Below are 27,306 nucleotides of genomic sequence, written 5' to 3' on the forward strand. Positions count from 1 at the left end.
AAAAGATTAAATAATCCTACACAGTTACAGCAATGGCAAGTAAATAATGGGAACACTGAGGGAGGAAAAATGGAGAGAAAGAAAAACGATTTCAGAGTTTGAACAGGCCAAGTTAGTGTGTGTGTGTGTGTGTGTGTGTGTGTGTGTGTGTCTCTGTGTGTTTGTGTGCGTGTCTGTATGCTGAAAAGATTTGACTAGTGTACTCCCCCCTCTGTACCCTGAATATCTCTGAAGCTTCTCACTTAATAGCTTTCCTCCTCCTCCATCTTCTCCTTCAATTGGACTGCTAATTATGTGAAGTGTGGGGCTTGCTTGAAAACACAGGCATACACACATGCACTCACATGCATGGACTGACAAGTAGCAGCTTAATTACCATCTGAAATGACATCCACATTACTGCTGATATCTCTCTTAAGAAATACCAAGTTACAGAGCAGCACATTCTGTAGCGGAAACTGTGCCACTGTGTTGTGTGTGTGTGTGTAAGGTTTCATAGATGTCATGTCGTGCATCCATACATCTCTAAATACACACACACTGTGGGTACATGGATTGCAGTCACCTGCAGTATCTTGCTGAGGCCAGTTATTAGCTTAACATCAGGTATGAATTACTATAATAACAGCAGCATCTTCACTTTTTGCAGAGACTGATGTTTAATTTTCTACAAATGTAAAGTGATTTTTGGTTTAGCAGTTCAGCTGATTCCACTTATTTATAGCTCTGTAATTGCTATGGGAAGCTTTGCCTGATACTATAACTAGGTCTTAAAAAATGTGATACCTGACTTAAAACTAGCCTAAAGGGAAATTTAGATTTCATAAAACATGGGAATATTTTTGAAGTTTTGGGCCATCAGTCCTATTGGTTATAATAACAATGTTCTTACCAAGTTAATTACCAAGATTCGGGAATATAGCAACAATGCAAAAAAAGAGTCTACTGGGGTAAAAGATATGAGCGGTCAGACTATCAAATGGCTTAAAAAAAATAGTTTGACATTTTGGGAAATAAGTATATTTGGCTTTCTGGCAGAGAGTTTGATGAGAAAATATGTCTGACTCCGATCGAACAGTCTTTTCTGCTTGGGAAGGTTCATAACTGAATGAAAAGTGTACCCGGAAGTATATAAGTGGCAGCCATGATATGAGCTGATCAGATTCTCTAAATGCTAGGGAAAGGTGCTTCAGTGCTTCCTTTCTTATCTCTTTTAGCATAGGGTTCACTGGCCTCATGACATTTTCCATCGAGTTCAAGGAAAAGTGGTTAGGAAAGGACATAGAACATAATTTTTTTGACTGTTCATCTGCAGTCTCTGTCTGTTAAATATATAGCAGCTACAGCAAGTAGCTGGTTAGCTTAGTATAGTATAAAGACTCAAAATAGCTAGCTTGCTTCTGTCCCAAGGTATCAAGACACAAAAATCTAAGTGTAAAAATGACAATATGTTGATTAGGGTTAAGTCTGGGTATATTTCTTGGCCAGGCACAGTGACTTCCTGAGGTCTTGTTGTTACTTTTATGTTGACAGGGAACAAGTGGAGTCTCTGGCCAAGAAATAGTCTTGCACATTACCCCATTAAAAACGGAAATGGTCATTTTTTACACCCTGGTTTTAGTGACCCCTGTTTTATATCCTTTTGATTAAGCGAAGCTAATCTAAAGAGAAAACAAGGTTTACAAACCGACTTTTTGGTTAAACGTGCCAAATTTGCCATAGCTGAAAGTTTTTCTGTGCAATGAGCGATTATTATCGACATTTTATGTGCACTCACCTTCAGTTTTACCTCCAAATACCTCAATCAATTACTTTGGTGAGTACAATACTATAATAACTAATAGAAATGGCGGCCAAAACTGCCAGAAAAGATCCAAATTGTAATGAACTGAACCGTCCTTAAAAGTTTCTCACACTTTTTACAATACCGACATCTAGTAGAGTAAGTTCAGTATGGCCAAGGCAAGTTGTTTATTGCAAACCATGGAAGTGTGTTACTTTGAAATTTTCTTGTGATAACAGGACGGTGTGCTCAGCACTGCAGGGCTGAAGGCATACCCAGGACACTGCTGAGGCTAATTAAGAGTCAATGACCAAAACAGCCACAGCTACAGCTGGTGTGTTTGTGTTCCACAGTCCTCTTAACACTGACTCTGATCTTTGAATGATTTTTTTTAATTTTTGATTTATCAAACAATACTAATAAATTAACATTTTTGGTGGCCAAAAGATAACATGTCAACATCTTTTACTCAACACCTTGTGTCTGCTATTCTTGTTTTTGTCTTATTGTTGATAATTAGCATTTTAATATTGTTTATGGACTTCTAGTCACATTTCAAAGTTAATTGTACTGAAATATTGCATATTTGAAAAATGAAGTATTGTATGAGGCAGAGAAGTGATTCTGTTCTCTCAGTCACTCCTTGTCAGTTAGGAGTTTGAATTTTTAGAGATTTCTCTTTCACTTTCCTCTTGAATGTACCTTCAGTAGTTCTAAATGAATGGGTGGAAATCTTAAGAATAAACTCAGCCTACTCTCTGTTTTGGTTTTCTGCCACTCAAAGCAGAGAGAGTCATGCAGTGGGAATAAAATACATCGAACTGCAGTCAACCAAAAATGGCCCTCTTCTATCTAAGACAATAAAAAGCTATTTGACTACAACAGAGCTTATCCCTGCTGAGACTAATCGAAGACAGTCAGGCATGATGGGGACTACTTTGCCCCAAAAAGGATGCTGTGCACCAAAACAGACCTATTATGTTAGGGCTTACTGAAACAACAGCTAAGTACTGACTGTGGAGCAGTAAAGCATAATGTTAAACCTGTTATAAAGATTTTTAAGCTGATTCTTGAGGTTATTTTGCAACCATAAATAACTAAAACCACTCAAAGGGGCAGTTCACTCCTACTTTGTTTGATTTTTTTTTATTATGCATTTTAAATATTCCATAGTTCATTACTAAATACTTGAAATATTAGTGACATTCCATCAGCTTCAGACATAGTTGTTTTTAGTGCTAATTAGCAAATGTTAGGATGCTAACACACTAAACTAGGATTGTGAACATGGTAAGCATTATACCTTGTAAACATCAGCATGATAGCATTGTCACTGTGTGTGTTAAAATCCTAAAGTTAGCATTGAGCTCAAAGCCAAAGTAGAGCTATTACCTGTTAGTGTGGCTGTACATTCTTATCTTAATTCTATGTATTGTCACACTGTAGTGTATTTCTGCCACCTGTTGGGATCCAGTGGTTTATTTATGGGTGGCTGCGGCTCAGGAGGTAGAGTGGGTTGTCCGTTAACTGGAAAGTCGGTGGTTGAGTCCCTGACTCCTCCAGTCCACATGCCGAAGTTTTCTTGGCAATGATACTGAACCCCAAATTGCCCCCAATGTGTCTATACATACATGTGTGTATGTATAGAAAGTGCTGTATGATTGTGTGTGTCAATGGGTGAATGGGACAAGTAGTGTAAAGTGCTTTGAGTGGTGGATAAGACTAGAGAAGCGCTATATAAGTGCAGTCCATTTACAAGTTACCATTATGCAATTTAAAAAGGTGGTATACAGTAATGTATTTGAAAGCCAGTAGGCAATTTTGTTCTTTAAGAAGTGACACCTTCACTTTCAAGAATGTTTCAATAGAGTTACAATGTCAGAGTCTCAGAGCTACAAACATCCGAACCAATTGTCAGAAATGGCATACGTAGGGCTCTGTGCCAAGTTTGCTTAAACTCCAGAGTCGACTTCACAGTTTGTTTTATAAAATGCTTTTCATGCCCTTCCTTGGCCTTTTGAGTTTTCTAACCTGCAGATTGACTCTCACCTTGTTTTTTTTTTCTTCTAGTGTGAGCCTGGGATCTGACCTGGCTCACAAATCAATACATGCCTCTGTCAGTTAGGGGATCCATCTGTGAACTGGCTGGAGTGCATGCATGTGTGGATGTTTTTTGTGTGCTGGACCCCACAGTTTTAAATGGCTGTTTGAGGGTTAAGACTTAGTTTTAGGGTTCAGGTTAGAATTAGGTTTAGGTTAGGGTTAGGGTAAGGGTTAAGGTTAGGCCTTCAGTAGTAATGGTTAAGGTTTGGGTAAGGGACTAGGGAATGCATAATATCAACGACAGGTCCTCATGAATATAGTAAAACAAAGATATATGCAAAACAGTTGACAGCTTGTTCATAGAATGGATTTTACAACAGTCCTAAAAGCAACACAGACAAATGTAGGATTCAGTGAACTCACACTGCTCATACATGAATTTTTCAAAATATTGCATGAATTTTGACATTCAAGTGAAGCAAAATCCAACAGTACTTATGATGCATTACTTTTTGCATGAGTTAACATTTTTATGTAAAAATTGACCTTAAAATGGCTCTTCATTCATTAGAAACCATGTAAAAAAGAAAAAAACAGCATCACACAGTATTTGACGTGACGTTGCATGGTTTACAGGGAGAAGCCCTCTCTCATGTGATGCTCACCTATAGCCTCAGCATTTTCCTCTATGCAGCCAAATGGTGGTGCATTTCAGAGGCTGCCAGGATTTTTTTTTTTAAAAGCTGAGGTGTCAAAACAGGTATTTCATGGTTGGATACCCTTTTTAATCTGTCTCTCTCTCCCCAACAGGCTTCCAGTCTGCTGAGAGACCTCCTCTTTCTTTGCCACACTCACTCTGGCTCTCTCTACCCTTTCCAACATATAAAAAGGGAACTCAATCCAGTTTAGCCCAACAGCTTTTAAAGCTACATGATCTATCTATTCTTATTATTTCTATGTAACTACAAGACAGCTTGTGGTGTTCAGTGTGTAAAGGCAATTTTTTTATGGTGTTAAGAGTACAATTGTACTTGCTATTGCTATTGTACTTGCTAAAACAAGATTTCACAATTAGAGTAAAGACACCAACTAGCATCTATAGAGGGGAGTTGCCAGGGAGAGGAGGAAGTAGCATGATGATTTAATTTTCTGCACACTGAGCAGTGTGCGTGCATTTCAGCAGCCTGAGCTCCCAGACACTTGCCTGTCACTCGATGGATGATGAATACAGCAGCATCCAGGCATGTGGGACATATGTGTATACGTGTTTCCCATTGGCAAAATATAAAGGGACATGCAAGCATGAAGGTTCCCTCTTGAAATTAGGTCCACTTTTCTTCACCAACCGTGTGTGTGTGTGTGTGTGTGTGTGTGTGTGTGTGTGTGTGTGTTTGTGTGTGTGTGTGTGTGTTTGTGTTTGCTTTCAAAGCAAATATTCTCTTTTATCTTATCGGAAGTTTTGGTAGCATAAACAAAGCTGTCAGACGGAGGTGAAGCATATGCAATATATTGCTTTATTTTATGCTGTTATGATGGTATCTGTTGTTTTATGCACACACACTCAGAGAAACACACACAAACACACACACAGACAAATGGAAACAGCCTCTCCTTCCCCACGTTACATTTGCTGGTACCACATACATGAAAGATATTTGTGCTTAAATCACTATTAATATTCAAACACTTTTGTCTCTTCCTTTTACAGAGGCTTCAATCCTGTCTTACGATGGCAGCATGTACATGAAGATTGTGATGCCAAAGGTCATGCACACCGAGGCTGAGGACGTCTCCCTCCGCTTTATGTCCCAGCGGGCATTCGGCCTGCTCATGGCTGCCACGTCGCGTGAGTCAGCAGACACGCTGAGGCTCGAGTTGGACAGCGGCAGGGTCAAACTGACTGTCAACCTAGGTATCGTATAAACCGTTCGTGTTAGCTTACCTACCCTTGAGTTCAAGAGGAGGCCTTACTGTTTTTGTGCTCTTGTTCTTTTGTACATTTTCTTTATGGTCCAAACTTGATATCAGACATAACACATACTAAAACCGATTTCTCTAGTTTGTCTTTGTAGATGCATGTACTGTTTTTGGCTTGCCTGAATTGTAAGTTTTTCTGCTTTGATGCTTAGTTGTCTTTTAGATTTTTATTTCCATCATTCTAACACTTAACAAAGTTATCCATGCTCTGCAGCACATCTTTTGAACAGATCATCGATCATTTTAGTCATGCTCACTATTGTGTACAAATAGAGAAAGACACAGCATTTTGCTTTTTAAATTAGTTTAATAGATGGCACTTTCTTTAGACATATATTAATTCGCGTAGCAACATTTCAGATTATATTGTGCCATCTATTCAGAACTGCAGGTAAGCATTTGTACATTTTTTTGTTGCACTGATTGTATGCATTTTTATCATGTGGGTCTGTTCCCGTGGTATTTTTTTTAAAATTGTTTTCCTCATGATAGGAGGTTCATGTTTCTCACTCTCCATTAGTAACCCTCGATCTAGCTGATGCCTCCCATGCCTTGTTCAAAGATGGCACTCACCCCTTCAAAGGCCCCGAGCCTGCAGCCCATCTGGCAAACAGCCCGATGCCACAGCACCCAGCGCGCCTGCAGATGGTGGTATGAGCGTATATTTAAGTAGGGTGCAGGCCTTTATACCAGTGAGCCTAGAATAGATACTCTCGATATAAAGCCTATGGATACATACAAAATATCTGAACTAAGTGCTAGTAATTAATTTCTTACAGAATGCAATATACCCGGTTAACACAGCTACTAAAAACATTGACCATGTGCAGTCCATATTTCTTGTTTTTAATGTGCAATGTGGTCTTTTTCCAGGTTACCTTTAAAATTGAAATAAATTCCAAATTCTAAGCTAATGCATGTAATTCATAGAGCCTTATTTTCCATAATTTCCATAGGATCCTTTGAGAGAGGGTCTTTAGGCCTCTGTACGGCGTTGGTGCTGCACGGCTCGAGGCTGTTTGCTCCCACTTTTCTGTTGCGGTTGACGGCACATGACTAGCCTGCTCACATGGATTTCAACCTGCACCTGCCAAACACAATTTCAGTGCTCTTACTTGGGTGGAGATTTTTAATATGAGACTCAGTTGTAATCTCAGATGTTATAAACTGCTTAATTTCACAGAGTGGGCTACATTATTTGGGCTCCAGTTGCTGGGTTGCAAAATCAATGTGGCCATTGAATTGCAAGCGACTATTTTGAGATTGAACAATTCAGCAAAATTGTAGCAAAACTCCATTATAACTTCTTGGAAAATAATACTCAGACCTCTAATGACATGCAAGTTTGATCAAATTAAACCAAATAAAACGGGTTAGTTTAATCAGTACAGTAATACTGAACAGTATTGGTACAATATTATTTAGAAAGAATTGGATTGGTATTAAAATGAATTTCTTGTATCAGTATATTCATATGACCATCAGTACTCAACCAGGCCAAAATGGCCGCCGGCATCATGTGACCGTCCCCGGAAGGTGGCTTTTCTTGCTCTTGGATGTCTGCAGCCATAACCTTGAAGGATGCGATTTCATCTGTCACTTATTCTCCCCTCCCCATCTAGACTGTGTCAGGATAAACTGTAACACCAGTAAGTCAACATTCTTCTTCTGCAGCCTTCTTCCTTCAATTAATGTTTGATTATAGCCTGTGTGCTAGATGTAAGGGCAGAATGTGTGAATGCAGAGGACTGATAAGAGGATTTCTCAGATAAGAGGGGGAAAAGTCATAGCCAGAGGTCAAAGTTATGTAATTCTGACTTAATGTACTCTATATATTTTAAATGGCCCATTTTTCAAATTAATTCAGGCAACTAGTTCTTAATCTTTCCCTGTGTGCCTATAGTCACTCACTGAACATTTTCACTTTCAGACTCTATGGGCTATATTGTTATACTGTAATATATTGCTGTGTGTCTCACTTGCTTTGTTTTCTTGCCTTCCTTGTTTTAAAACATACTGCAGTATATAGCCCCATAATGTGAAAAACAGAAGTTGTTAGCAGACATGCTCTTACTCATGGAAAGGACTCTTATTTTTCACAGTCTTGTAGAGAGTGAAAAATGAAGAAAGTGAGAGAGAAGTTAAGAGGTTTCAGATCATACTATCTGAATTTCTTTACTGAAGTGGTAAATTGTAGATGCCTGTTCATATTGATTATGTGGATCATTGTCATTAAGTAATGATCCAGTGCACGTGCATACACACATAGACATGCTGCAAAGTTAAAATTCTAAAGGAGATAATTATTATTAATTTAAGATTGATTTAGGTTTGCATAGCATCACTGTAAATTCATATTTTTTAAATCACTCATTTAAATGTCATTCTTCAGTAAATTTTATTCAACCAAGTTAAGTCTAGTTTGCACTTATTAATAATTTAGACATATTCAACATTCTACTGATGCCAGCACCAGTATTATGTTAAATGTGGCAACAACATGATAAAAGAGTTTTAGGTGCATTTTGAATTTTCAAAATTCACAAGTTTTCATCAACTTGTAACCATTGTGTCCTGATAAGATGTACTAGTTACATCCAAAACATCAAAAATATTCGAAGTGTTGTCTTCTAGCACAGGTGAAATCATACATTGAGAATTCATATTGCCTTCCTCATATACATACTTTACACTAGCATTTGTCTACAGGACTAGGTCAGCAATGGACAACATAAGTTTAGTCCCCAAATTGAAATCCTAATTCTGGTGAAGACCAAATAATACTGATTCTTTGAATTTAAGACCTGTGTTCAATATTATTCAGCTGATTCAGGACCCTGAAATAGCAGCTCCAGTCTTTTGGTAAAAATAGTGGGACCGGATTGCCCTCTAGTGGTTGGTTGCATGAATTACTCAACTTTACAAAATCTTTACAGGCTCTACCTACTGTATTAAAAGCTGAAATAAAACTACATTTTGTGGCGATCTGTCTCCTGCAATTAAACTGAAATTAATTAAATCTAAATTAAGTCAAGGTATAATTTGGAGGGACCAAAATTATAGGGTTCAAAATTATCAGCCAATGGGATATGAGGGAGGGAGAGACATTTATATTAAATACTACCTGGAATCTTTAGTTTGAGTCTCAGATTTGGAGTCCTTGTATGAGTAACAGCAAATGTTTTCCTTTGTTTTGCTGTCAGTTGTGATTTGTATTGTTTTCTTCTGTTGTCTGATCCAAACCGAAGTTTTGTTTGGCAAGTAATCCTACTATCTCTAAATGAGAAAGATCTTATTTTAATCTGGGTTAATTTTACCAGTCTATTGCATTTTGCTGTGAAAACAAAGATTTGGTTTGTGCTTGTGCTTCCCCATCCCTTGACTAACTAACCCTCCTCTTCAGGCAAGGGACCTGAGGTTCTTTATGCTGGACAAAAGCTCAACGACAATGAGTGGCACTCAGTACGAGTGGTCCGCCGCGGTAAAAACTTCAAACTCACTGTGGATGACGACATGGCTGAAGGTATTTCTCCTGTTAACCGTTTACCTGCTGTTTTACAATATCCATGATATGCATGTTTAATTCTTTGTCTCTATTTTACTGGCAATGAAGATGGTCCTGATATATTTATCTAATGTCATATTCTGTCTTAATCATGCTATATTAGGACTCAGCCAAATTAGATTTCATAAGCGAGATAATAATACTGATAAAGTTTTCTGAGGAAAAAGATGTAAAACAGCATTTTGACCATGAGATTGTAAAACCTTCACATAAACATATTTGAAACAAGTGTGTAACATTGATTATTTCTAACATACATTATCTACAATATTGGAAACTGACAACACTGAATGCCTTGTGTCTTATAATTAATAGAATAGAAATAATGGCCTGATGTAACAATTTACTGATCTGTGATTTCACCATTTGATACTGTAACTAGTTAACATTTCTTTATATGTCAGTTTTGACTTTTACTTTGCTGTAAACTTAGTAGGGTTATTGTATCAGAAAAGTGAAAACTGAAAGTGAAAGGAAAGTAAAACTGTGCTAGTGTTGTTTAAGGATAGGATGCATTCTCTTTCCTCCTCTTCAACCCCTTCATTCCTTTGCTTCTTGTCCTTTCTTTTACCTCTTCCATCTTAGGTCAGATGGCGGGTGACCACACCCGCCTGGAGTTTAACAATGTGGAGACGGGCATCTTGACTGAGAGACGCTTTGTCTCTTCTGCTCCGTCTTCCTTCATAGGGCATCTTCAGGTATGAAGGGCAATGCATTCATAATTCAACAGATGCATAATATTACCAATTGTCTATCACTGATAAACTCATGTCCTGAAAAGGAGGGTTTCTTTGTCATTGTCAGTCATCAACTAAGCCAAAGACCATGCTATCATATTCGGCAAAAAGTGTTTGTGAGAATGCATCTTATTTTTTAAATGAATGGTACAGTACATGATCAGGTTTTTATTTAATTCTATGTGCCTTAAAATATGTTCATAATGATTGTTTCCTTTGATTGGATATGAGTGCTCAAAACACAAAATTGTAAGTTTGTCACGTGGCAACTTTGCATACTGTGTTACCATGGAAATCTGGGTCCAATTAAGTTAAAGTATACTTCACAATTTAATTATAACATCATCTCTCAATAACTCTCCCCACAGAGCCTGAAGTTCAATGGCATGCAGTACATTGACATGTGCAAGAATGGGGACATCGACTTTTGCGAGCTCAACGCCCGTTTTGGCATACGCTTTATCATCGCTGACCCTGTGACCTTCAAGACCAAGGGCAGTTACTTGGGCTTGGCCACTCTGCAGGCCTATACCACAATGTACCTCTTCTTTCAGTTCAAAACCACCTCGCCTGATGGTTTCATCATCTTCAACAGCGGAGACGGGAATGACTTTATTGCTGTGGAATTGGTGAAAGGGTGAGTGGGACAGTGGAGATGATGACATGTTGATGTTTTATTCTAGGGCTGTAATCCAGAGATTATTATTACATTTAAAATAGCAGCACTGATGGTTGGTTTCTTAAGGCATGATTAATTTATCAATTCCTGACCAACTATTGATCCCAAATCTCCCAAAGCTTGTAAAAGCATAAACACCATTATGATGCAGTGACGATTATTTTCATCAGTTTAACTCCCATTATTGTCAAAGCAACGTGAAGTGATTGTGAGAGTTTTTCTACTAAAATCTATCAGTCTTGGAAGATAAAAAGAGGCATACAGCACATACACACTCACAAAAACATACACTAACAAACTTTGACCTGTTGATCTCCTGCCTCTTCGCTGCCAGGTTTATCCACTATGTGTTTGACCTGGGGAATGGGCCAAGTCTGTTGAAGGGGAACAGTGACAACCCACTGAATGATAACCAATGGCATAATGTGGTCATCACACGGGATGTTTCCAACACACACACGCTTAAGGTGGACTCAAAGTCAGTTACCCAGAATGTCAACGGAGCCAAGAACCTTGACCTTAAAGGTACCACATCCTTACTTTCGGAAAAATTCAGATGATCATCTTGATGATAAAGGCAAGAGAATATCTTACAATCCCAACAGCATCTCCTCATCCCCGGCAGTATCTTCAGACTTGACTTGACAAATTCAAAAAGACTTACAACTGGATTTTAACACTAAAGAGCCTTTAGTGTCAAAGTCCAGTTGTAATTATTGGATTTTTAACATTTTGACTTGAAATGACTTCATATCCTCCCCAAAGATGAGAAATTACTCTATAAAAAATTGTTACATTGAATCAACTCTTATTTTCCCTCACAACAGATATACTCTAAGTCAGAGGTACTTAAAGAGCTTAATTAAACGTCTACATTTGAGTTTTCCACATGAAAACTCAAAAAGGTCTGCAGTGTGAATTTCTTTTTTTTAGTCGTTAGTAACATTTTTGGGAAATGAAACTTGCCTAAAAATGGAGTAGAATAGGTAGCCTTATATGGAGATTTAGGGGCATAGATTGTGCTAATGATCAAATCTCACATTTGTCTTCTCATGAACAGGACATATTCTTTAGACTGAAATAAGTGATTTGCAACAAGTTTGTGCAGTTAAGCGACTTTAGAGAGAGGTTGCTGAATCTAAATTGGAATACTCAGACAAGTAAACCTCACATGAAAAAAAATAAGAGAAGATTAGGATAAGAAAATGAAATTGACTTTCTCCACCATCAGTGGCTTGTTGTCTTGAACTCACTGCTATGGTGCTAAAGGATTGGTCAATTCAGCAGCATGTTATGGCATACAAAATTAATTCTCCAATCACAGTATATGTATCAAGTCTGAGAAAAATTAATCTCAGTTAGTAAATGTATCTGTAACATTAAAGATTCCATTCTGTCCCAATGAAATATTTTGTTATTGCATCATGAGGAAAAGAGGTTATGATTAAAAAGTGTTTTGGAACTGAGTAGTACTGATTTTGAACTGCAAACAGTTTGAAAGAAATTGTTTGTTAGAAATTGTTCATTAGATTTCATAGTTCTATGTTATCTGGTGACTTTAATGGAATAGTCATCAAATAAGCCTAATATCTGCTGACTTCTTAATCCTACAATTAATTTACACATTCATTTGTCTCTCCCTCCCTCCCTGTCTCCATTCAGGTGACCTGTTCATTGGAGGTCTGGGACCTAACATGTACCAGAACCTCCCTAAACTGGTGGTTTCTCGGGAGGGCTTCCAGGGCTGCTTGGCCTCAGTTGACCTTAACGGCCGCCTACCAGACCTCATCAATGACGCCGTTTTCCGCAGCGGGCAGGTTGAGCGTGGCTGTGAAGGTACAGATTGCCTATAGCGTATAAGAATCATGACTTGCCGTGTGAGATTTATTAGTATAATTAGACGGCTCTTCAGTAACCCTTTAAGCCATTTACTGGCATTGTTAATCCTACTTACTTTCTTTTTCTTCACGAGGCATTTGTCACTTTATAGGATAAAATTTGTCATTCCGTCTCTCTAATAATGGCTTATTAACTTTTTATGTTGCATCAGTATATTTTAAGATAACTGTAAGTATTAAAACTGGATGTATTAAAACCTAAATAACAAAAGCAATGCAAGCGAAAAAAACTTAAAAATATGTTCAGGTCTGATTAAATTATTTTAAATTGTAGATCATTTTACAAGGTAAGATATTTTTAATTGACCCCCTTAACGACCATTGTGTTTAACCACAGTTGCTACTCACCATCATGACTTTTTCCCCTCACCAGCCCCTGAAATTACCATGTTAAGGGAAACTAGCTCGTAGATAAGCAAAATACAAGTAATATCTGCTCATGTGGCATTTGTAAAGCGATACAATGTTAAATCTTTGTCTCTTTATTGTTGTTATAGTCAGATTTGACTTGAGGTTGTTTGCATCCATATTAGCTATTCTGCTGTACTGTCATGCCAAAACTATTTGGACCACTTTAGTGATTAATAGATTATTACTTTTTCCAATTTAAAACTTAATTGTGTCAAGGAAAAAATTATATTCCTTGTGTATGGTACAGGCTACAACATATTTCCTTTAGAGGGCAGCAGAAGATTAAGATAAGTTCAAATAAACACAGCAGCTTTTATGAGGAGAACACTTGCTCATTATATTTAAAACCAAACACAGTTAAACCAACTGTATAATGAAAAGATACCACTATGTAGGAGCTTTCAAAATTGCTGAACCCCCTCTAACAAATCAACAGCCCATGTTGCACTCTGCCAAAGTGACAAACCTGTACAAGTTATAAGAACTCTAACAATGCTTGTCCCTGACTAATCTTTACTCTTGTGTCCGCTGTGCTCTGTTCTGTTTGTTATTTTCTTTCTGCGCTAACAAAGTTGGTTTCACCAAAGCCGACCTGCAAGGTAGAGGGTTATGCTCCGCCTCTTGGAGGCCTGCTTGCCTGAAAGTCTGCTGTGTGCAATGCATCGTGGGTGTCACCATGGCAATAATGTCCCCCTGGTGCCGCAGAGGTGACTTACTCTCTGAAATGAAAAAGCACTAAAAGGAGAAAAAGAGAGAGAGACTACTGGCAGGCAAAACAAGTAATTAAGCAGCCAGAGGAAAATGAAAATGTATGATTAGTGCATGGTTAGTGCATTTTCATACTAGCATTGCTACAGTGTGAAGACATGACTGACTTGTGACTGTTTGTTAGACAGTTATAGCATGTTTCCTTCCCTGCTAACTACCAGGATAGGGGGAGAAACATACTTGATAAATTTGCAAAGAATTTGAGTATGAGGTATAATTAAAGAGAATAAACAGATCAGGTCAGATAAGTGATGTTCACATAAATATGTGGCAGTCATGTATATAGGCAGACAATTAGAGTACTGTGTTCTTGTATGAAAATGCCAGGTGACGCTGTCACTGCACATCCAAACACTCTAGGTGTGCTGCTGTTGTATCAGGCCTCTGTCTCTCATTTTTTTTCAAATACCCATCATGTTTGCTACTTTCCCAGATGAGGGTTTTTCAGAGAGCGAGCGGCCTCTTGCTGTAACACTCAAACACAGAACAATCCTCCACTGCTCACACTAACAAACGATGTTTGCATACAGACATGAGATTCACACTGATACGATATAGAAAAACATGTATGCTCACATAATGGGGATGCCTGGTTGGCTACCATTACTGTACATTACACAGTAAATGCACTTTCAGCTGGCAAATTTGTCTTCTTCTCTTCACATTGTCTTGCACAAGACAGTTGCTCTTAAACACTTTTCACTTGCATTTGTCTGATGTTTATTTTAACTGTTTATTTAATTTTACTTTATTTACTTTTGTTTGTTTCCTATGTGGTTATCAGAAGGGTTTCTGTCAAGGTTTTCCCCCCGTGTCTATCTAGACTCTGGTGGGGGATTGTTTATCTTGTTATCTATGCTGTGCGCTTGTCCTTATCTGCATTTCCTCTCAGTAAAAGTATTCAAAACTAAGAGCTATGTGTGGTGTAGGGGAATAGCAAACACACATCCAGTTTGACTTTGAATACCCTCCTCAACTCCTGCCTGACTGACGTGCATACACGTGGATATGCACTACATGTTCTCAAGAGCTCTTTGCGTTTCTTTTCTCCTCCGCTCTTCATGAATTCTGTCTGTCTAGTTTGTCTACTGTTCACCGTCTTCACAGTGAAAGAGATGTCAGGAAAGAAAGTTACTGCCAGGGCCCCTTTTATGCCATTTTTTAAAATAGGTATTGTTTATTGGAGTTTTTATTCATGACTCATTTGTTAAAAGGTTGTTTTCTATGTCATGTCTTGCTTGTTCATAGAGGGAATGCAGCGTTCTAAGTTTTACTCTGCTAAAACTTTTTTGAAACATGTTGGAATGATAAAAAAATGCATGCCACTCCACCTGCACACACTCTCAAAAAGGGACGTTGACAGTGTCATCACAAGAGCCAAGCTGGGATCCAATTCATCTTCAGTAGCATGTCTTAAATGTAGATTAGCAGTAAACTAGCATCCTGTACAGCAGTTTTGTAGTAATTCAGTAATTCATTTATTCAGAGTATATGCTGATGCTCCCACTGCTTGAGAAGCGTGCTGTTGATACTGTGAAAACCTGGCACCTCCTCTTCGGCTTACTTGTGCCATGCTTTACTCAGCATGACACAGGACTCCCCAGACTGTTTTTAAGTGTGTTGTACTCCAGGTCAGGCTTCCTGTGGTGGCACTGTTTGCTCCTGGTTCTTTCTGGCCCACATGCTGTATATCTGTTTCTCTAGAGTGCATTTCTTCTGCACCTGTGGTATCTCTTTCTTTCCATCTCTCCTTCTGTGATCTTGCAGGCCCAAGTACAACCTGCCAGGAGGATTCGTGCGCCAACATGGGTGTGTGTATCCAGCAGTGGGAGAACTTCACTTGTGACTGCTCTATGACATCTTACACGGGGACTCACTGCAACGACCGTGAGTACTGCCAGACTTAAAATTTACTTTTATTTGATTGCATTTGCATTAAAGGAGCACTCCACTGATTTTTACATGTCACAGTCAATTTAATAGTCAGAAGGAGTACCAAAAGGCATTTGAAAACTGTATAATGTCTACTGGGGCTCTGGATGGAGCTTTGTGAGTGCCTGAGAAAAGGGAGATCTCTTAAGAGACATGTCTTAAGTCATTTTGACCTCAATTTAGAGACTAGGAATTTTTAACTTACAGCCAGTGTTACAAACAGTGGGCATTGTTTGAAAGACATAGGCATTTACCACTCAGGGAAGATCTAACAAAAGTCAAGTTGCATTATGGGAAATTTAGGATCCTGTGTTTCTGTAGCTTGGCCCATACTAGGGAGAAAAAGTCAGGATATCTTGGCCTCTGGTGCAAATCCCAGCTTTAGGGAAGTGCAATACTAAATTGTTGAAGGGCTCCTTTAACAAATGTGCATTCAGTAAACACCAGGTACACACAATTGCAATATTATGCTTACATTACATAACCATATCCTGTGTACAGAAGTGCATACAAACACACACCATTTGGATATTGTGCAGTAAATTCATACTCACGAAAATTACAAACACTCACACACATACAAATTCAATTCCACCTTAATTGGATGCACCCATCAACAGTGAGCCCCAAATCCTTGACTCAAGGATTCCAATGCTGTTTCACTCTTGTGTCTATTAAGACTTTGTCAGATTTGCTGCATGAAAGTGGTGCTGAAAGCTTCATGTGATCTTTAAATTAAGCAACTAAGAGGTCCTGGCAATTGTTGAGGGTGTTTTTTGCTGCAATGCAGACAATGCATTGCAGACAAGTGAATGGCTGTGACTGATATTGTGTAAAATATCCACTTCTGCTTCAATCGTCTAATGCTCTACAAATAGCTATCGTAGAAGTTGAAATGTGAGTTTATGTTTATGTGTGTAGGGATTCTTTATCCCCATGACAACAGGGGACTTCCCCTCAGTAATTATGGTTGGCGGTCTTTCATTTAGCACTTAATAGTGGGGGCATACTGCTGCTGAGCCAGACTAATGAGGCAGTGGAGGCTGTTAGGAGAGCTGCTCTCTGTGAGCGCTGGTATCCCCTAATCATCCAGAACTTTCTGATGTTAGACGCGGCCACTGTGTATGACTTCATATCTCAAATCCCAGTTTTCTCTTTTTCTTTCTTTCTCTCTTTCTTTTTTGCTTTTCCTGCTCACACTCCTCTTTTTCTTCCTCTGGAAAAAAAATCATCTAATGCAATCTATTCCATGCAGGGTAAGTAATCGACTCCAGTTGGGAGCTGGGAGCTGTGTTTTGTGTTAATTATGATGAGAAGCACTCATTAATTCAACTCCTGGTGCTAGCTGGGATGACTTAAAGTGAGGTTTCATTGATTTCATATTGAGACAGACATATTTTTTCTTGAAACACAAGAGCTTAGATAGTAACTTATTTCACATCTTAATGAAATAGCAGGGATAAGTCTTAGTTCTCCTGTTACCTGTTTTGGAGATAGATGTTCACTAATATTGACTGGATTGACCAAGCGTATAATAGCATTCTTAACTGAGCAGTACTGACCTTAATGGGGGTTTTGTATTTGATTTTTGTTTTTGTTTTGGTACTCTTTCAAGCAATTTCTTTTCATTTCCTTTGCTAGAAGCCGGAAAATAAATAATACAGAGAAATGGAAAGGTATAAAGAGGCAAAGTCAGGCAAACAGCCAGTTTGGTTTGGAAACTTCGCTGGAGTTTACATTTCAGAAAGTGCACACACAAGTCTAAATGACACTGTTTGCCGAAGGGGGTCTAGTTTGCTTCTCTTGGATTGACCCAATCTTCTGATGTTGCCTCTGATGACAGCCTGTGCCCATGTGAGGTTTCATGAGCTCAGCATTGAGTCTCGCACCACTAGGTGGCGGTAAATCCATAAGCAGGACTGTACACCGTTCCTCCGTGCTGGGAGAAAATGAGAAGCAATCCCCCGAGCATGAAATCAGCTTTCCTGTTATTTTCCTACACTGCTTTGCCTCCTGTACTTCTCTCTCTCCTTATCTGCCCCCACTAGGAACATACGGCTCATCCAATTTCTATAGTTATGGATCATAGAGAGAATATTGTGCAATCCCCTAAAAAATGCAAAATCCAGTGTAGTGCAATACAATCATTTTACCGCTAATTTTATTGTTTGATTGAGGTAGCTAGATAAAAATGAAATCGGTGAACACAGTCTTTGCCTTGTGCTTGTATGTGTGTTCTGTGACCACCTTTCATTCAGCGGGCACGGTGCTGAGAGAGGGATTCTAATTAACAGTGTGGGAGTCGAGCTTCTCCCTCTGTTTCTCTCGGTCTTTCCTTCTCTGATAGCTGGCAGCAAATATCAGTAATTGTCTTCCTCTCTGACTCCGTCTCTACCCATTGTCCAAATGAAAAAATTTGCACAAAGTACAGTGAACATTTCTGTCGGTAAAGCCTCTCTCAGTTTCATCTGTGCCAGTTGTTAGTGTCGAGCCTCCGTGCCCTCTCTTTACGTCTCCATTGTAGCCATCAGGACTCTATGTTGCAGAGAAGAAGAAAAAAGAGCCTCAGCAGGAAAGAACTATCTACACTCCTTCCATTTATTCTTGTATAACCCTGCAGCCTGCACTTTGTGACTGCACACCTTTACTTATTGGAACAAGACATAAAGAAAGAATTTGCAGGGCTCTTTGCACCATACAGGCCGTTCTAAGAGCCACTTGGACAATCTGGAGGTACATGTCATGCTCAGCACTGTTTAAAAAAGGGGGGTAGGGGGTGGAATCTTTTTATAGCATTTTCATCCTACTTGGTTCTGGCTCACTGCTTTTGTCATGCTCATCTCAATCTCCCTGTCATCTTATATTTATCTGTCATTTTCTCTTCAGTTTTTTTTATTCCTCCCCTCTCCTCTGTTCCTCTCTTCTCTCCTCGCTTCTCTGTTTTCTGAGCGGACCTCTCCCTTTCAGGTTCTATGAGCACTGCAGAGTTTCATTTAAATCCAAGGACATAGAGGCTGTGGGCCAAGCAAGAAGAGCAGCGGACACTCCTCTTCCACATCCAGAGCAATTACTCAACTTACATAATAGAATTATTTCTGCAAAGGTCGCTGCATTGTTCCACAGTCAGGAACATGGTAAACAAACAGAGAGAGTGGCGAAGGGAGAGGGAGGCTGAAGACAGGCAGCAGAAAACTGTTTGTCAGTTTGATGCTGACATCAGTAATTGCTTAGATAGATTTAGTGATGAATTTCTCTGTCAGTGCGTTGATCCCCAGCAAACCCTCTGCTTCTGCTTAACCCAATGTCCCTAATTTACTTCTCAAGGCATGTTCACAAGGCTGTAACTTTATCTGGCTAACTGCTTACATAAATGACAACACAGCAGCGGCATTGCTTCTTTCACTATTTAAAAGAAAATAATCATGGCATTGGCTTCGTAGTCATTTCTCCTCTGTCCCTTGGAGAGAGGAGCGAGGAGAACAAAAGAAAAAGGACAAAAGAAGTGGGAGTTGAGGAATAAGCTGTGTTTCCCCTGGTCCACAATGTTCTACTGAGTAGAAAATCAACAGTAATAACAGCATTTTCCCTCTATTGACTGATGCATCTGCTCCACAGTATTAAACCTGGAGGGAAAAAAAAGTCAGCAACCCAATGGCGCTATTTATTTTAACATGACGTTAATAATGAATGAGGTTTTCACACACACAAACACATGCACACACTGCTGGTAGATCTGAGAAGGTATCTATAGACCTCCTCATGCATACTGGAGAAGTTTCCATTGAATAGTTTAACTACTGTCTCTGTAAATGGGATTAAGTAGCTCGAGCTGGCTGGGATGGGCAAACAGGTGCAGAGCAGGATTTATTTGGCTATAAAGCCTACTCCAAGAACCGTCGAGCTTGGCACAGTTTCATCGGGGCACAGGTATGGCAACTTTAGATCATAATACATGAAGAACTTTTTCAGCCAGTGAATGCAATCAATATTAAGATCAACCTGGAGAGGAAAGCAGTAAATAGAGCAAAGATCTTGATTTTCTTCTTGCATACGCTTTTAGAAATTTTTCAGACAGTATGCGAAAGTATCTCTTGGCTAAAGAGGGCTTATAAGTGGGGCATAGAAATATGAGAACATTTGCCTATAAATACCACAGGTAGATTAGAAATGGGCCAAAGGAGTACCACAGAGAATGATTTGTCCTCAAGGCCCAACCTATCCCAAAAGCACACTTTGAAATGTTCTCACTCTCTTTGTTGTAGATGCTGAGGCGATCATGTTAGTCAGAGATGGCCATTTAACTGAGGGATCACATGATCAGGTGGCTTTAACACTTCAACAGCCGATTAAAGACTTGACAGCTGCCTGCAGTATCATCACATGGGAACATGTTTTGGATGACGGAGGTTTGCTGCTTTGAGGAAACTGCTCCTGTTGTTGTGTAACTGTGACTTGGGGAAATATGTAATTGCCCAACATCAACCCAGTGGAATTGCCCGAAACACATATACATACACAAGAACACACAAACATAAAGTCGTCCCTCCAAGATTTATAATCTCTCTTCCAATCTCCATCACTTTATCACTCAGCCTCCTTGTCTTATGATATCTGTATTAGAGTCAGAACTGCATGTCCAGCCCTTGGGGGTCTAATGAGCTTCCCTGCTATTGGCTGATCGGGCTGATGATGCTGGCCCAGCACTGCATCATGTCACTGTGATAAGACTGGATGTCGCTCGTGTCAATCGATGTGTCACTGCCATGCTCAGAGCCGTGGTATAATTGGATATATGCAGTGCTGTGGAGCCTAAATGCCCCAGGGCCAGAAGAAAGATAATGTAAAATGGATAAAAAGATGGAGGAGAAGATTGGGAGATGTTACTTCTCATGAGTGTCAATACATCGATGTATTGAAGAAATTAGCAGTTTTTCATATTTTTGGATCATTTATTTTTATTTTCACATGCGAATATATTGCTTAATTTCCGAGCCGTTAATCTTGTTGCAGGATGATTATTGGTAGTTGACTTAAAACTGCACTATTAAATATTTTTATATGAACAATGGATCAAATGACTAAATGTGAAAGGTACCCCTTGAGTATTATTTCCTGCCGCTGCAGTTTGACTCAGTTCTACTGGGCCTTTTAGTTGTTTCAGCACATTGTTTTAGTTTTCTGGCCTGTGACTCTGTTCTCATTAATGATGCCCTGTTGAGTTTACTTTTAGACAAATTTAGGTTAGTGATATTCACCAACACTCACTGTGTGTATCGCTGAGATCTAACAAACATACTGAGTGCATTTCCTTCATAAAAACTGTTTACAAAGCCATTTTTTAACCTGTCTTCTTCTTCACTGCCTTTGTTGATCCATTTCTTGGTGCTAATTTTACATTTGTCAATGTAAAATAGCTTAAACCAAAGGCAGAATTGTGAATTGCGCTGCAAGCATGGGTCCTTGTGCACAAAAGCAACAAAACAGGGACCCAGTCTTAAAGATGTTGCTCCGTGGCACTAATAGTGGTCAAAAACCTCATAGGTTATGTTTAACTGTCTTTCCAGCTGCAGCAGGTAGTGATTTTAAATAAAAAAAAAGGTCTAATAACCCCATTGTACGCTACAAGCCCAGCACCAAATGGTACACAGATAAAATTAGCAACTAGCTAGTGAACATAGTGGAACATGTAGCAGCTAAAGAGAAAGGTATTTCCCTTAGTAGTTGGTTGAGATAAAAAAAAAAACCAAACAAACAAAAACTAAAAGACAGTGAATATTGGTCTTCGTCAGAAATAGGCAATTGTTTGCAAACACAAAAGCCATAACAACTTCATAAGGTGATGATAAATCAGTGTTCTGTTTTCAACTTGTTTTGATGCTCCCAAGTAGGCAAAAATCATTTAATGCAACTTAAAAGTATTATTTAACTATGTTACGTTTCTTTCTGAGAATGAGATAAGAAGATGAGTATCAATCTCACGTTCAGTATGTATGTTTAGTACAAATTCGAGTCTGGATCAGTTTAGCCTAGCTTGTCTTAAACACTGTTAGCAGGTTGAAACATCTCCAGCCAACAACTCCTCATTAAACCACAAATCATGACTTTATATTTCATTTTTTTAAAATAATTCAACAAGATGCAGTTTGTTAATTAGGGAGCTTTTGAGGTGTTGGTAGGCTCATTTATTCACTTTGGAAAGAGCGAGGCTGGTTTTTTCCCCCAGTCTTAATGCTCGGCTAGACACGTCCCGACTCCATACTTGGCCCACAGACATCCCATTGATATTGATCTTCTCATCTCATTCTCAGAAGAAAAGCAAATAAACCTTTTTTTCAAAATGTTGAGCTATTCTTTTAAGTCACAGAAAAAGACAGAGCACATAATCGTTAACTACTTTATATCGTAGGTGCTGAGAAAATGTGGAAGTGCGATAAATAACTTCACTTCACCTTTGACTGCCGTCTCTGGATACATGTAGTACAACTCATCTCAGACTTTCAACAAACTGCCTCCTTGAAGAGAGTTGTATGGGAAGAGAGAGCGAGGGGGAAGGAATGATTGAGTTGAACACATTACAGACAGTTACGATGAGGAGCATCCATCTGTTGTGGTACCAGGCGGGTAACCTTGAGGCTGTCAGAGCGTTCCCAGCACCCACCCTGGCCCTCACAGGCTGCGAGCCCAGCCACAGACACATCCATCAACACATGTTCCTAGACACATTTCAGGAGCGCCGGAAACACATAAAAATCACCCAATCAATAGCTCGAACACCTCGCCTGAACTTCAGGGTTTGGGCAGGAACATGTCTTGAATAAGTGCAGCTCACGCTACGTTTTCTTTTGCAGCTCTAGTCTATCTTTCGTAAATCTCTCTTTAATCGTTTTTCTTCCCTCTAACTGTTTTTTCCTCATGTCTTTTAGTAAAGATCAAGTAATCTTTTTTTAAACCTTCCTCCTCCAGCATCATGAAACACTGTTTGTACAAACAACTACTTATTGTTGTTTTTATTCCGTACATATATATATATATGTGGGTGTGTATGTAGCCTGTAGGCAATGTTTTTGCAGCAATGGCTATTACGACATTCACTTAATTGTCTTCACTATCCAGGCTTGTGTGTGTGTGTGTGTGTGTGTGTGTGTGTGTGTGTGTGTGTGTGTGTGTGTGTTTAACCTTGTTATGCTTTTTTTTTCTCTTTTGCATTTGTGCATGGCAAGATGGGCAGGCTGGCTTGTGCTGTCAAGTATTTTCTCTTATGTGTGCTTATGTACAAATTAAAATTGCTAGTGAATTTTAGTTTGTGTATGTGACCACACAGTCGCATTTCATTTCGCATTTACTTACCTGGTCAGAACAATGGGCAGAATCAATAGGCAGCTTCTCATCAGCTTCTCTCATGGCAATTCTCAATTGCTCTACTGGAGTAGTGAGGTGGATGGTTTTGAAAGGCCACAAATACAAGTAATTTGTCATTGGTAGACAGCATTCCCACTCTGCTCTCAATTGCAACAGCGAGTACATACAATAACACCCCCCCCACACGCCCATACAGACACACACACACACACACACACACACACACACAAACACATAAAACACACACACATGCACACAGCTTCACAACACCAATTTAGACGTGCATGGAAAAAGGAAAAAAAAGGGAAGGTGAGTTGGTCTCAATCTATCAGTCTATTGTTCCTGTTGCACTCCTCTCCCTCTATTTTCTCTTTTGTCTCTCAACAGTGAGATTGATAGGTAGTCATCACTGGTAGAGAGCTAAACCAATCAAAGCAGACAACAAAGAATAAAGCTCTCCTCTGCTAAGTGCTTACAGGACAGTACTTCATTGGGTACAAGAAACACTGGTTCTACCAGCCCCTGTTTGTGTTCATCTCATATCAGAAGTCAATCTAACTGCATCTCCGACTGCATTTCGACAAGTGACAGCCTTGGATAGGCCTGATAAAAGGCCATAATGTATGTCTGAGGACTACTGACCAACACCTTTTAACACTCCTTACCTACCTGCCTACCTTTCACACAGGCTTTTACATGGGTAACATCGTCCCTTTTCAGGTAATTGCCATCATTTGGTCTCACAATTAGAAGGTTTACTATAATCCCACATGGGATTCATGACTTTCATTAAGTTCTTTGGCTGTAGTGAGTTCAGTCATTGGAAGGTTATGGGATGAAGTTTTTCAGCTCTTCGAGGAATAAAAGGGAACATTGAGCTGTTTTATAGCTTAAAGCTATTTAACCATTAAATGGCTCTCAGCAGAGGAACCCTTAGGTGTTTTTGAATGGCACTCATGGGGAATATGCTCCTATGAGAAGCAGGACAAGACGTTCAGTGTCCATCAGATGAAAATGATGGTTTTCATCAGGTAAAGGCAGTTTAAAGGCCATCACCTCTGACATTATTATTACCAAAAAGAACAGGCAGCCAACCCTCACTCATTATACTGAGAAGCACCTGAGTTAAACCAGTGGGAAGAGTTAAATGTCCGGTTGTTCTCTAACATTTGAAAGTGGCAAAAAAACATTTTTTTTACTTCAACTTATCATTATGAAGTAAATTTCGTTTGCACAATGTAATGGCTATAGAATAATGACACCATCGGCAATTTAGAGTGGTTCCCTATTAGCCTTGCTTTCATTATGCAATTCTGTCAGGTACGAAATCTCCAGGGAAAATTAAGGCTCAATTTAGGGCACAAATAAAAGTGCATCTGCCATTGCTCAACCAGAACAGGAGAGGATATCCCTGTTGTTTTCCCCAGTAGCTTTCAGTAGCTTTCCCCAGATAGTGGAAATGGCAGATGGTGGAACAACCGGAGTAACTGCGGAGACTCTACCTACTAAAGAAAAAGAGTCCTGTCGTTGGAGGAGGAAAAGAAGGCGCAGAGGGAGATTGATAGAAAACGAGGTAAAACAAGAGTGAACCTTGGATAGGCATTCACTCAATGGAGAAAGCTCCGGGAGTTAAGAAGATTCAAAACCGACATTCGGTTGGCATTATTTCTACTAGATAAGTCAGTAACAAAACCTGCCTACTTATTGATTCAACAATGTGTTTTAATCCACCTTTATCATAGTAGTACTGTAGTTACTTGTTTGTGCGAAGCAATATTCAAACTACGAACATGCCTCTTTCTTCTCTCTTATTTCCAAAGTTGTGTTGATCATTTCTTGTCCTGTGTTGTTGGCAGTTGCTAAGCTATGAGGAAAACACAAAGCGATCCATCAACCTCTTACTCAAAGTTTCTTTCTCTCTGTCTGTCCTGTCTTTCAAGCACTTTGCTTCACACTCCTTTTTTATTCCCTTTTCTTAGCCTTATTGCTAGATGCCTACAATTATTGTGTCAGCAGCTTCCTAATTCATCACTTAAACTCCACAGATGGTACTCACAGACTTTCACGGTAGATTGTACTTACTTTGTCTCAGAGTTTACAGCCACAGCCATAGCCTACAGACTTCCCACCTGCCTCTATAGGAGCCATCAAGGCAACATAAATGATCTAGATTGCTTGATCTGTATTGATTATGGATCACAGATGGAGATGGAGGGTTCTGCGCAGTATCTTAGCTATTTCTAGGACTGCGCTCTTCTGGACAGAGACCTCAGATGTTGTACCCGGAATCTGCTGGAGCCATTCTCCCAGTTTGTGGGCCACTGCCCCCAGTGCTCCAATTACCACTGGAACCACTGTTTCCTTTACTCCCCACATCTTTTCTAGCTCCTCTTTCAGCCCTTGGTATTTTTCGATCTTCTCGTGTTCCTGCTTCTTGATGTTGCTTTCGCTTGGGATCACTACGTCTATCACTGCTGCCTTCTTCTGTTGTTTGTCGATCAACACGATGTCCAGTTGGTTAGCCATCACCAGTTTGTCAGTCTGGATCTGGAAGTCCCACAGGATCTTGGCTTGGTCATTCTCAACCACCTTAGGAGGTGTCTTCCATTGTGACTTTGGAACCTCCAACCCATACTCAGTGCAGATGTTCCTGCACACTATGCCAGCCACTTGGTTATGGCGTTCCATGTACGCTGTTCCTGCCTGCATCTTACACCCTGCTACTATGTACTGAACTGTCTCAGGAGCATCTTTGCATCTTTGCCCCTGGGGTCCTGTCTGGTGTGGTAGATCCCCGCCTCTATGATCTTGTACTGAGTGCCTGTTCTTGTGCTGCCATGTTTAGTGCTTCTGTGCTGACCTTCAGTCCAGCCTTTTCCAGCCACTGGTAGGATTTCTTGATATCAGCCACTTCTTCTATCTGTCGGTGGTACATGCCGTGTAGGTACTTGTCCCTCCATGATGATTCTTCCTCCTCCTCTGCATCATCGGGTTTTAACTGCCTGAGGTATTCACTTAGCAGTTCATCTTTGGGGGCCATATTCCTGATGTATTCCTGGATGTTGGTTGTTTCGTCCTGGACAGTGGCTCTGATGATAACCAGTCCTCGGCCTTCCTCGTTCCGCTTAGTGTAAAGTCTCAGGGTGCTGGACTTGGGGTGAAACCCTCCATGCATTGTGAGGAGCTTACTTGTCTTGATACCAGTGGCCTTTATCTCCTTCTTTGGCCAGCTTATTATACCAGCGGGGTATCTGATGACTGGCAGGGCGTATGTGTTGATGGCCAGTATCTTGTTCTTCCCATTCAGCCGACTTTTCAGGACCTGCCTTACTCTGTGTAGGTATTTGGCTGTGGCTGACTTCCTTGCGGCCTACTCAAGGTTCCCATTTGCCTGAGGGATCCCAAGGTATTTGTAGCTGTCCTGAACATCTGCAATGCTGCCTTCTGGTAGTTCAACCCCCTGCGTTCTGATCATCTTCCCTCTCTTTGATACCATTCGACCACACTTATCTAGTCCGAATGATATTCCGATGTCGTTGCTGTAGATCCCGGTGAGGTGCATCAGTGAGTCGATGATTGCTCATTCCTAGCATACAGCTTGATGTCATCCATATAGAGGAGGTGACTGATGGTTGTTCCGTTTTGGAACTGGTACCCGTAGCCACTCTTTGAGATGATCTGGCTGAGGGGATTCAGGCCTATGCAGAACAGCAGCGGGGATAGTGCATCACCTTGGTATATGCCGCACTTGATGGTATCTTGTGCAATTGGCTTTGAGTTGGCCTCCAGAGTTGTTTTCCACAGCATGAAGGCTCTTAGTGTCCTGTTGATGTTGTACATGTCCAAGCATTCCAGTTTCCATGTGTGAGTCATAGGCCTTCTTGTAGTCAATCCAGGCTGTGCACAGGTTGGTCTGCCTGGTCTTGCAGTCTTGGGTGACTGCTCTATCAACCAGTAGTTGGTGCTTAGCACCCCTGGTATTACTACCAAATCCTTTCTGGGCCCTGCTCATGTATTAGGCCATGTCCCTATTCATCTTAGCCGCTATGATGCCTGACAGGAGCTTCCATGTTGTTTAGAGGCAGGTTATTGGCCAGTAGTTGGATGGAATTGTGCCCTTCTGGGCGTCCTTCATGATCAGGACTGTCCGCCCT

General features: G+C 40.0%; 1 protein-coding gene across 2 annotated transcripts in view; it reads left to right on the forward strand.

The window, feature by feature from the left end:
* nrxn3b (neurexin 3b) overlaps window positions 1-27,306 on the forward strand; it is a 270,387-nt gene that overhangs the window by 98,920 nt on the left and 144,161 nt on the right. For both annotated transcript variants that reach the window (XM_040125526.1, XM_040125524.1), the window contains 8 exons: window positions 5,535-5,738; window positions 7,426-7,452; window positions 9,207-9,326; window positions 9,954-10,066; window positions 10,474-10,742; window positions 11,119-11,309; window positions 12,447-12,620; window positions 15,629-15,748. In XM_040125526.1, the coding sequence (XP_039981460.1) occupies window positions 5,535-5,738; window positions 7,426-7,452; window positions 9,207-9,326; window positions 9,954-10,066; window positions 10,474-10,742; window positions 11,119-11,309; window positions 12,447-12,620; window positions 15,629-15,748 (1,218 nt within the window). The remainder of the gene's footprint in view (window positions 1-5,534; window positions 5,739-7,425; window positions 7,453-9,206; window positions 9,327-9,953; window positions 10,067-10,473; window positions 10,743-11,118; window positions 11,310-12,446; window positions 12,621-15,628; window positions 15,749-27,306) is intronic.

Source organism: Xiphias gladius, chromosome 4 (assembly GCF_016859285.1).
Source record: "Xiphias gladius isolate SHS-SW01 ecotype Sanya breed wild chromosome 4, ASM1685928v1, whole genome shotgun sequence".
Classification (NCBI taxonomy): Eukaryota; Metazoa; Chordata; class Actinopteri; order Istiophoriformes; family Xiphiidae; genus Xiphias; species Xiphias gladius.